This window comes from Panthera tigris, chromosome B4, assembly GCF_018350195.1.
Source record: "Panthera tigris isolate Pti1 chromosome B4, P.tigris_Pti1_mat1.1, whole genome shotgun sequence".
Taxonomy (NCBI): domain Eukaryota; kingdom Metazoa; phylum Chordata; class Mammalia; order Carnivora; family Felidae; genus Panthera; species Panthera tigris.
The window spans coordinates 24,046,136-24,058,313 of record NC_056666.1 but is presented as its reverse complement, the minus strand read 5'-3'; the positions used below and the strand labels follow the sequence as shown (position 1 = coordinate 24,058,313).

The window sequence follows — 12,178 nt, the reverse complement described above, 5'->3', positions numbered from 1 at the left end:
AAAATAAGAAACTTTTACACAGCAAAGGAAACCATCAACAAAACAAAAAGACAACCTACTGAATGGGAGAAGATATTTTCAAATGACACATCTACTAAGGGGTTGGTACCCAAAATATAAAAAGAACTTAGATAATTCAATACAAAAAGATCAAATAATCTAATTAAAAATGGGCAGAGGATCTGAACAGATGTTTTTTCAAAGAAGACATAGAGACGGCCAACAGATACATGAAAAGATGCTCAACACCACTCATCATCAGGGAAATGTAAGTCAAAACCACAATGAGATACAACCTTATAGCAGTTAGAATGGCTAAAATCAAAATGACAAGGAAGAACAAGGGTTGATGTGAGGACGTGGAGAAAAACGAACCCTCAATCACTGTTGGTGGGATGCAAACTGGTGCAGCCACTGTGAAAGACAGTATGGATGTTCCTCAAAAAATTAAAAAGAGAAATACCATATGATCATATGATCAAATAATTCCACTACTAGGTGTAAGGAAAATGTGATACGCACACACACACACACACACACACACACACACACACACACAGTGTGTGTAAGCCCAGGGCTTTGCCCCTCCCCCACTCACAGGTCCCTAATCTTTCCCTTGTCCTTCCAGAGCCTGTTTCCTCTCTCTTGCTTCCTTCTAGTTGTATAATGTAAGATAACAGCAGAGCTCTTATGAGTTCTGCAGAGAAAGACCCTACACAATTTTAGCCAAAGGAATAAGGAACTCACAAGAGAAATTAACTTCTATTTTATCCCTTCTTTTCAAATAATTCACATTTTTTCTCCCTAGCAGGTCCTTCATCTCACAGTGAAATATGCCTTAAGCACCCTCCTTAAAACAATGAAACCAAAAAGCATCCTGAATTCAATACCTGCTCCAGCTTCTATCCTCCCTGCCTCCCTTCATGGCTCAACCTCTAGAGAGGCTGTCTGTATATGTTCACTCTTCCCTCCCCTCCACCCGCCCTTCACCCACTGCAAACTGCCTTTTGCCCGCACCCCTCTATTGATTTTTTTTCATGTTTATTTATTTTTGAGAGAGAGAGAGAGAGAGAGAGAGAGAGACAGAGCATGAGTGGAGGAGGGGCAGAGAGAGAGACACACACAGAATCTGAAGCAGGCTCCAGGCTCTGAGCTGTCAGCACAGAGCCCGATGTGGGGCTTGAACTCACAATCTGTGAGATCATGACCTCAGCCGAAGTCAGAGGCTTAACCAACTGAGGCACCCAGGTGCCTCACCCCTCTATTGAAACTACTCTTGCCAAACTCACCAGCTACCTCCTCATAACTAAAGCTGATGGGCAGCTGTTGACCCTCAATTTCATCTATTGGTAGCATTTGAGGCCGTTAAACCACTTCTTCTAGAAAGATTCTCATGGCCCTCATGGCCCCCATTCCTGATTCTCCTCTAACAACTCTGGCTGTTCCTTCTCAGTCTCCACTGCAAGACTCCCATAAGTCTGCTTATCCCTGAAATGTAGGTGCTACTTAGAGTTCTTTCCTAGGCCCACTCTGTGTGGCTTCCATTGTGTAATTTCAGAGCTTCAGGCTCATATTTCAGAATGCCTATCTGAATCCTCACTTGGCCATCTTATAAGCTCTGCGAACTCGACATATTCAAACTTGAACTTTTCACTTTGGCCAGGGTTCCTTATCTCAGAGAACAGCACCACACGGACTGAGCTGACAAGCCAGAAGGCTGTCATTCATCCTTGATTCTTCTTTCAACCTGCATACCAACCAGTCAATAATTCCTATTCATTCCAGCATTCATTCCAGCTGACATCAGGTCAGCACCATTCAGCATCAACTCATATCACTGCCGCAGCTACCAACTTCCAGCCTCCAAACTACAATTCACTCTGTATTTAAAATGATCTTTCTAATGGTAAAATACGATGTCACTTTGCTGCTCAAAACCCTTCGGTGACATCTCATGTCTTCAACCTAAAGTCGAAACATGGCTCATAGAATCCTTCATGGTGAGGACATTCTGACCATTTCTCCCCAGAATTTCTTTTCAGTTCCTTGGCCAAGCCAACTTCCCTCACATCCATGACTTAGAATGTGCCATGGCCTCTGCCTGGAACATTCTTTCCTCTTCACTAGCTAATTCCCATCATCCTCCCTCTGGATGTAGAATTACATGTGAATCAATAGCAACCTGTACTTGCCCTCACATAGCACATACCTTTCTCAAGTGTTATCCCATGTTCCCAAGTCTGCCTTTGCACACTAGACTAAGTTTTGTAGCATCTGTGACTATGTCTGCCTTGTTCACAACTGTGTTTCCAGTCAAGGCCACTGCCAACATCCAAAGAAGCCTCTCATAAGGCTCCCACATCTATCATATGGGAACTCTGTATAGAAGTTTTCTCCCCTCTGCTGTCTGAACTCTTGGGAAACATCTTTTTGTTTAGTGGCCTAACCCAATTCTAAAATATCACTCACTCCTCTTTCACAAATATTTATTTTTCTCTAGATATTAACTCATACTTTTCTTCTCTATCCTTAGACACCATCAATGAAGCACTAATTTGGATCCCAGAAAATATTAGACCTAATCACACTAAAGTAAAAATCCATTAATCTCAATACTGTGAAGATTCAACTTTTTGGTTATAAGGAAAAAGAACTCTTAAACTAGATCTTAGGAAATCAAGGATGCATCTAGCACATTTTCCTCTTTTGAATTTAACAATTTTTACAAAAATAGAGCACTCTTCGCATTCAAATGTAAGACATGGTGAAATGCAGTTTTCCATTGCCTTACTTTACTTATTAGAGTAATAACAAAGTTAAATATGCTTTTTGATTTTTATCTCTGAAACAACCTTTTCCAAATAAATGAAGATTTATTACGTAGTTCTCTTTATTTGAGTTTTAACTGAGAACCATGTTTCACTTTGAATGGGTTACCAAACTGAGCCCCTGTGATTACTAATTAAGAGACAGTATCTTGCAGTATTTTCTTCCATATGTGGCTTTGGGCTTGTTGTTAGAAAGGCACAGGGGCACCTGGGTGGCTCAGTCAGTTAAGTGTCTGACTCTGGCTCAGGTCATGATCTCATGCTCCATGGGTTTGAGCCCCACGTCAGGCTCTGTGCTGACAGCTCTGAGCCTGGAGCCTGCTTTGGATTCTGTGTCTCCCTCTCTCTCTGCCCCTCCCTCGATTGCTCTCTCTCTCTCTCTCTCTCAAAAATAAATAAACATGAAAAAAAATTGAAAAAAAAAAAAAGAAAGAAAGGCACAGACCACTCTTCACTAGGACATTTTGCTTCATTGTGAGCTTGCTACTAAGTCAACTGTCTGCCGAGAACAAGATAAAACCTATCACCCCCTCCACTGACAGACTAACATGCAGAGTCAGAGTAACTGTAAGAAATGAATGTCTTCCAGAGCAGGTCCAGGTTCATGTTTTGCAAAACCTGGATGAACTTTGCAAAACACATTAGGAGAAACGAGAATGCAGATACACACTTTGTCAGCCTCAAGTGATTTTCTGAACTGCACATCTGACTTTCACAAGGAGGGGAAAGAATAAAAACAAAATGGCTGCCAAGCATGTTTTAACTGATTCCGACTGGAAGGGTGGCTACTGTCCAGTCGGGATGACTTGGAATGACTGTCCAGAGCCTGCTCCTTGGCTCCTGACCCCAAACACTTCAATTGCATTTAATCCATTAGGCCACGCTCTGTCTTAAACTCATTCCGTAGAGATGATATGAATTATCAATATAGAATTAAAGACTGCATTTCACTACCAACACAGCTTTGAGCTTTTCCCCCAACATGCTCTCATACAATACTGCTAGGAGAATAAACTGGCAAAACCTTTGAAAGGCAATATGGTCTGATGTATCACTTTCCTTAAGAATATTTATATAATTTAAGTTAGCAACTGTACTAAGAAATAATCATAAATAGAGAAGCCCTGGGCACATAAGAATATTCACTGAAGGATAGAAAGGTTATTTACAACAGCAACACCAGAAACGAGGAAATGAACACGAGGGGAGTAATATTTTGTGCTTGCTTTCTACTACATATAATTTTTAGTATTTTACATTTGCGAACACATTTAATCTTCATAACAACCCTATGAAGCAGGGCCTTTCCTTTTTCCTTTTTTCAGATAAGAAAAGTGAGACAGATAAGGATCTGCCCAAGCTGGTGCTGGAGCTGAGATAGGAAGGATAGGGTGTCAAAACAGTCCAGCTCTGGAGTCTGCCCTTCAAAGTACTATCACTTCTGTGCTTTCTCACATAGTCACTCCTCACATATTATGTAGTTAAGCATGTTTGTAATAACGTGGAGAAATGCTTATCATGTCTAGCTAGGAAAAGAAATGTAACCACAAATATGTAAATTAAAAAAGGAAAAGAGGGGCACACCTGGGTGGATCAGTCGGTTAATTGTCTGACTCTAGATATCGACTCCTGACTTCGGCTCAGGTCATGATCTCACAGTTCGTGAGATTAAGCCCTGCATCAAGCTCTGCACTGACAGTGCAGAACCTGCTTGGGATTCTCTCTCTCTCCCTCTCTCTTTACTCCTCCCCTGCTTGCTCTGTCTCTCAAAATAAATAAATAAATAAACATTAAAAACCTTTAAGAAAAAGAAAAAAAAACCCACACCTCTATGGTTTGAATAAGATATTCAAGGTTTAGACACCAATATGGTATTAGTGATAATCTTTGGGTGGTGGAGTTACAATTTTTCCCTGTTATTTTGTATTTAAAAAATTTTTTTTGACGTTTATTTATTTTTGAGACAGAGCATGAATGGGGGAGAGTCAGAGAGAGAGGGAGACACAGAATCTGAAACAGGCTTCAGGCTCTGAGCTGCCAGCACAGAGCCCGACACGGGGCTCAAACTCACGGACCATGAGATCATGACCTGAGCCGAAGTCAGATGCTTAACGGACTGAGCCACCCAGGCGCCCCATTATTTTGTATTTTTTAAAGTAAGCATGTATTTTCTTTCAGATGGTAAAAATGATCACTTAGTCCTCTTTAAAGCTCTCATGTGCTTCCTACTCCCACTCACCTTTCCCTCTACCTGCTGACCTTGAACGACACAGGTTTGAACTGTGCAGGTCCATTTACATGTGGGTATTTTTTCATAAATACAGTACAATACAATAAATGTATTTTCCTTCTGATTTTTTTAAATGTTTATTTATTTTTGAGAGAGAAAGAGAGACAGAGAGGCTGTGAGCAGGGGAGGGGCAGAGAGAGAGGGAGGCACAGAATCTGAAGCAGGCTCCAGGCTCTGAGCTCTAAGCTGTTAGCACAGAGCCTGACATGGGGCTTGAACTCCTGAACCGTGAGATCATGACCTGAGCCAAAGTCAGATGCTTAACCAACTGAGCCACTCAGGTGCCCCTCCTTCTGATTTTGTTAATGATATTTTCTTTTCTCTAGCTTACTTTATGGAAAGAATATAGTATATAATACATATAACACAAAATATGTGTTGACTGTTTATGTTATTGGTAAGGCTTCTGGTCAACAGCAGGCTCTCAGTAGTTTAGTTTTTGGGATGTCAAAAGTTATATGTAAATTCGACAGCACAGGATGGGGGTGGGGGTCAGTGCCCCTTGACCCCCATGTTTTCAAGGATCAATTGTATTTCCTTCCTCCTTGCTTCACTTCATACTTCCACTGTGAATTTTTTTTTCCTCCTGGGCCTCATTTCTCCCATCTCTTATTTCTTATCTTTTTTTATTTCTTCTCCTTCTTATTCTTCTTCCTGTGTTACTCTCTCCTCCCTTCCCCATCCATCCCATAAGGCTCATGAGCAGAAGGAGGAAAAGTCCCCATAGCCCTAACTTCCTAATGGCCCTTTCCCTCTGTACCCTCCTGATGGGTATATGTAAGGGGAAGGGAGGTTGCAGGGTATTTTGTGATAAAAACCGATAATTTTTAACATTATGTTTTAGTTTTTCTAGTGGCTTCTAAAATTGCTGATATAAAATTCTTTGACGTGAAAATGTGAGGTCACTTGGCTAGTCACCGATTCTTGACCCCACTGGTTTCCCAGCATTCTCTGCTTTCTGCTCCTTTCTCTGCTGCTGGTGAATGATGGGCACCTTTTGGCATTTCTTCCCGGCAGCCCTGTGTTCCCTGTTCCTGCAACATTCTTGCTTTTTCTTCTTGCTCTTCCTTCTTCCAGGCCTGCACTTCTCTTTGGACCATGATGCTACCCTCAGTCAGTAGTCCTCAGTCCACGCTTTGGCTCCCGGAAATGGCTGGTTGGCTGGTTTTATTGACTCACTCCAAGGCCCCTTGCATTGTTAAAACCTGAATCTGACAGGAGTAGAAGCGGTAATATCGATGGCTTGAGGAGTGAAGGGTTCCCTCTGTTCTCCCAGGTCATCTGCCAGACCACTGGGATTCAAGTCAAGAACACCTGCTGACCAGGCTGGCTTAGAAGACTGAGTGGGTCAGGTAATTAGGGCCTGTCTAGATGATTCTTCCTCAGACTCTAGGCTCCTTTTAAGAGTTGGCTACAGATTTTGGTATGTGTGTTGCCGAAGCGAGCATAAGAGTTGGCTACCAATTGAGAAAAATGTTAGTCACCTAAAGTTTTATTCCCAGTTAGCAGGTTTTGCTAACTTTCCAGTGCCAGTTTTCTTCTTAAATCTCGGTTCTCAAGTACTTTATAGTATTGGCAGTCTCAAAAATATAAGCACTTTTTGGGGCATCTGGGTGACCCAGTCAGTTAAGCAGCCAACACTTGATTTTGGCTCAGGTCATAATCTCAAGATTCATGAGTTCAAGCCCCACATTGGGGGCTTGAGATTCTCTCCCTCTCCCTCTCTTTCTGCCTCTCCCCCACTCATGCACTCTTTCTCTCCCTCTCTCTCCCTCCCACTCAAAAAAAACCCCACAAAACTTGAAAAAGTCTTCAGATTATACATATATATATGTGTGTGTGTGTGTATATATATATATACACATATATATCCTTCCTCAAAATGTGCTTGCCTGGCTCCATTCCTCATAATAATTTCCCACCCATCGTATTGCTAGAGCCTCATGACCAGCCTCACTGACCTAGGTCTCTCCTGTTCCTGCTTCCTGAAGGATGATTTCGATCATACTCTTCTCAGATAAAAATGCTTTCGGGTTACCTTTATTACTGACCCAACAAACTCAAATGCTAAGTTTAGCATTCCCCTCACCATCCCCATAACAAGGAAAAAAAATCACTTTTTCTGATTGTAAAAGTAACCTGTATTCATTGTAAGCAATCAAATAAGGTCAGGCAAGACATAAAGGTGTGAACAAGAAAGTGGCAATCCCTTGTAATTTTCCCTCCCAGAGAGAGAGGTGTCATTAATCAGTTTGTTTTGTTGAGCTTTCAAAATCCCACATGGCCCACTGGATTCACCATGGCTGTCCGTCCCCAATGCCTCTGGTCAGGCCCCGTTCCTCAAGCCCCACAAGCTGACTCCTACTTCTGGGGCTTTGCTGGTGGTGTTCAGTCCTCTGTAATGGCCCCCATCTTCCCCTCCCCCCATCCACTTCATCCCTAGCTTTGAAAATCTTTTGAAAGCACAAGTTCTCCTTGCTGCATGGAGCCTTCCAAGCCTTACCAATGCTCAGAGTATGTACTCTGTGCCACACGATTCAACCAGAAAACTGTCTCCTGCTGGTGCGACCCCATCTCTCCTAGATCATATACTGTCAGGGAACCAGGATCATACCTTATGCTTTCTGAAGCCTCATGATATGGTGGGCACTCACAAATGTCTGTCTAATAAATACTTATGAAAAAATAAATGGTTGAGTAGCTTCCTTCTAATTTAGTGAAATATCTTAATTCTTTGGAGACTACATTTAATTTTTTATAGGTTACAGACCTATAGGCTAGTGAAAATTTACATGGATATAGTGGAAATGCCTTTTAAGCTCCGTACTTCTATTTCCAGAATACCTATGACATTTGCGTGCCTATTAAGGCAGGGATTTTCCTTATGAGAACCCTTTGGTTCCAGCACAGAGTGGATGAGTTGCTGGGGCATCATTTACTTCTTGCTCACTAAACTGTCCCCCCTTCTGTAATCAGTCCATCAAGTTCACACAATCGTGGCACCGAGAATGATGATACGTCCATAAATCAGTGCTCAAACTGCTGGTTGTTGCTTAAGTGCCCAGGTGATGAATGTCCTTCTGCACCTTCTTAGTGCAGAATATTTTGATTGATTTAACAAAGGTTCCAATTCAGTCAAGGGCCATGAAACGCTCCATGGCGTTGAGGAACAACATCCCAGGACTCCAAGCAAGAGCCCATGTGAAAAAGAAACAGCGAAACATAAGCAGGGATGGAGGTAGGTTTGCTGCCCCCCCCAGCCAATGCCTATTTTTGGACTAAAAGATAATACATGTGGAAGTTGCAAATTGCCAACCAACAAGGGTTGCAGATTCGCACTCACCTCTCATCGCATTTAATCAGAATCACGCTGTCTGTTCCAATCCCCAGAGCTGCAGCTCCCTTCTTGAGAGAAAAATGACTCTAAAAAAAAAAACATTTATAATTAGTTGTGTGCAAATTCAAGATCCATTCCCTCAGCTGTTTTTTTTTCTCCTTTTATTTTTAATCTCCCTCAAAAAACCTCACTTGCTGAGAGAAGATGGCATCTTTCCATTGAGGTTTGTTTTTTTAACCTGTGGTGAAAGGCACATAACATAGAATTTACCACCATAACCATTTGTAAGTATACAGTTCAGCGGCCTTAGGTACATTTACGTAGCTGTGCAACCATCATAAACCATCCATCTCCGGAATTCTTTTCATCTTGCAAAAGTGAAATTCTGTACCCATTACACAATAATTCCTCATTCCTCCCTCCCTCAGCCCCTGGCAACCACCACTGTACTTTCTGTCTTTATGAATTTGACTACCTTTGGTGCCCCATGAAAGTGGAACCATATAGTATTTGTTAGTTTGTGACTGGCCTATTTCACTCAGCATAGTCGTCCTCAAGTTTCATCCATGTTGCAGCCTGTGCCAGAGTCTCCTTGTCTGTCCATTCATCCATCAGTGGATACTTGGGTTGCTTCCACCATTTGGCCATTGGGGATAATGGTGCTATGAACATGGGTGTACAAATATCCCTTTGAGCCCTGCTTTTAATTCTTTTGGGTATAAACCCAGAAATGGAATTGCTGGGTCAATGGTAATTCTATTTTTGAGGAATTGCCATACTATTTTTCATAGCAGCTGCCCCATTTTACATCCCCACCAGCAGTTCCCAATGGTTCCAACTTCTCCCCAAACTTGCCGATAGTTGTTATTTTCTGTTTTTTGGTAAGAGTCATTCAAATGGGGGGGAGTGGTATCTCATTATAGGTTTCAATTTGTATTTCCTTAATGATTACTGATGTTGAATGTTTTGTGTGCTTATTGGCACACATTGTACATTGTCTTTAAAGAAATGCATATGCCAGTCTTTTGCCCATTTTTGAACAGGTTGTTTTGTGGTGGTTGTTGTTGAATTCATTCGAGTTTTTATTTCTTCTTTCTTTCTTTCTTTCTTTCTTTCTTTCTTTCTCTCTCTTTCTTCTTCTTCTTTTTTTTTTAGAGAGAGAGAGAACATGGGCAAGCAGGGGAGGGGCAGAGGGAAAGAAGGAGAGACAGAATCCCAAGCAGGCTCCATACCTAGCACAGAGCCCAACATAGGGCTCGATATCATGACTATGAGATCATGACCTGAGCCAAAATCAAGTCAGACACTCAACCAACTGAGCCACCCAGGGGCCCCTCACTTGAGTTTCTGAGTGAAGATAATAAGACCCTGGAAATTATAAATGGACCTGCTACCCCAACAGACAATAATCCAAACCAATTCTACATATAAGGCATAAAAACAAGTCAACTGACTCCAGGAGCTATGTACAATATGGCTTCCAGGCTTATATTTTCCTACCAAGAGATTACACTCAGTGTCTCTCAAGTTCAGTGAAATTGTGGGCACTCAAGAGAAGAAGTTGGCCTTAAATCCAGCACTCTTTACCCCAGACTTGGCGCAAGAACTAGTTGCTGTGTGGGCGACCTCTCATCCTGAGGCAGGAACAGGGAAAAGGCATCAGTCACTGGCTTGAGGAGGATAGTGTGCAGAAAAGGCCACACTGACAAGCCACTGCCAGATCTTTGTTTGTGCTTTTGGTTATTGATCGAGGGTAGGCTTCTGAATCTCAATGGCTGTAATCACAGGGCAATTTGGAAAACTGAGAGAGGCTAACCTAAGCCCAGCTGTATGGCATCTGCCCAGCAGCCTCTTACTATTAACTACACATCATTAAGCTGTCCGAAAGGAGAGCTGCTTCCTCAATTTACATCTCCAAAGGGTTGCTGACTGGAATTTTAAGTTAGAGTTTGGAGTGTACTCTCTCTGAATGCCCACTTTTGACTCATCTGAATTCTTATATATGCAGCATAGGAACTATTAACATATATATTTTTAGGGGGTGTGTCTAATAAGCAAGAAGAAATCACATTGATAACAGCAGCAAATAATGTAAACCAATAAATGAGGCCCTGGACAGAGGAGTTTAAAAGGCCCAGTGTACCCAAGGAGTAATGACAAAGGGCCATAAGCCTCATTTTACAATCAGAAAGACGAAGTAGACAGTCGTTACCAAGATACCTGGGAACTAGGAGAGAAAGCTTAACTGGGTTTGTAAAGATGCATGACTCCCCCAACAACACAAAAAAGTGTCCTCTCTTGCATCGTTAGCAGATCCCCGGGTGACCCCCAGAAGAAAGAGCTCAGGGGGAAATGGCACAGAACAGAGGGACCAGCTGCCCACTGAGCAAGCACAAACCACTCAAATGAAGTCCCTCAGTGAAGGAGCTCCTAAGCACTGTTAAAACCAAACACAAATGGTGGCCAGACTTGAAAATTTCCTGAGCAGACAAAATCAGTTTAGTCCTACAAGCAGAGCTTAATTTAGCTTATTTTGCATGACAAGTGAGGCTAACAACTCGGGTCACATCTTGCTTCTGCCTCTGAAAATCATAACAGAAACTTAAATTGTTCCCCCAAATTGATATGAGGTAACCACTAGGCAATGCTCTTTCATTTCAGAGAATTCTAATACTGTTCCCAGTCACTGTGAAGAGTCAACAGTCACTGCTACCACACCATATAAACTGCTTGTAACAATATACTCGGAGTCTCATACCCTGTTTTGGTTTGAGCGCTCTGGGTTTGCAAAGTCTCTTTTTGGCGTGTGCACAATAAACTTTCACTAATTACTACTACCTCAGTGAGTCCTTGGTTTTACTTTTGTTTTTGTTTTTGTTTTTCCTAAATCTTTGATAGTACTAAACTGCCAAATGGCAGTTTCTCTAAGTAAGAGATCTGGTGCACCTGGTCAATGAGAGGAAGTAGTCTTGTCTGTTTTTTAATGAGAAAGAATAGGGATTCTCAAATGAGGGGCAATTACCTAGGATAATTGATCACTCTAGCAAATGCCACACACGTAAAGAAAAAACACATGCCCAAATAGAAGGCTTCAAGATGGGGAACGAAAAGGGATATGAGGCATGAAAAAGAAGATTAGGTACCGAACACTGAGCCTGTTTACATTTTCAGGAAAGAGAGCAGGGAAATCACTAGATGTTATCCACAAATAGCAAGGGACCATGGAGAGCAAGGAGCCAGAGGAAAAAAAAAAAAAGACACTACCTAATGAGGAAGAAACAGTGAAAACAGCTTAAATGGCACATCTCTGTGCTGGTGAGAACACATCGGGAGTCATTTTTAATCCTTGGCACCATGTTTAATGGACCTACTTGTTGATGAACCACAGCAGAGCAGCATGCTGGGAGCTGAGGAGCCCAGAAACCAGGTGTTTGAAGAGAGCTCAGAGGATGCTTGTTCATGGGCAGAGGGCAACCAGGACATGTGGCATGGGTGGCCCTCATATCTGAAGGGCTGTGTCAAGGTAAGAGGAAAGGGACAGATGGTTCTGGGTGGCTTCAGAAGGTAAAGCTGTGAACAAAAATTGCAAGCTACAAGGATTCAGATGTGTCCCCAAATCATCAAGACTCTTGTGATGATCAGTCATTCATCAACAGAATGGCTGGGGAATGAGTTAATGAATATCCCCCGTATCTCCTCCACCCTGATCTTGGAAAAATAATA

At 42.1% G+C, this 12,178-nt stretch overlaps 1 protein-coding gene across 1 annotated transcript in view; it reads right to left on the bottom strand.

Moving 5' to 3' along the window:
- The window catches only part of GAD2 (glutamate decarboxylase 2), an 84,354-nt gene that overhangs the window by 50,961 nt on the left and 21,215 nt on the right, over positions 1-12,178 (bottom strand). The window contains exon 8 of the mRNA XM_007081308.3: positions 8,462-8,541. Coding sequence (XP_007081370.1) covers positions 8,462-8,541 — 80 coding nt within the window. The remainder of the gene's footprint in view (positions 1-8,461; positions 8,542-12,178) is intronic.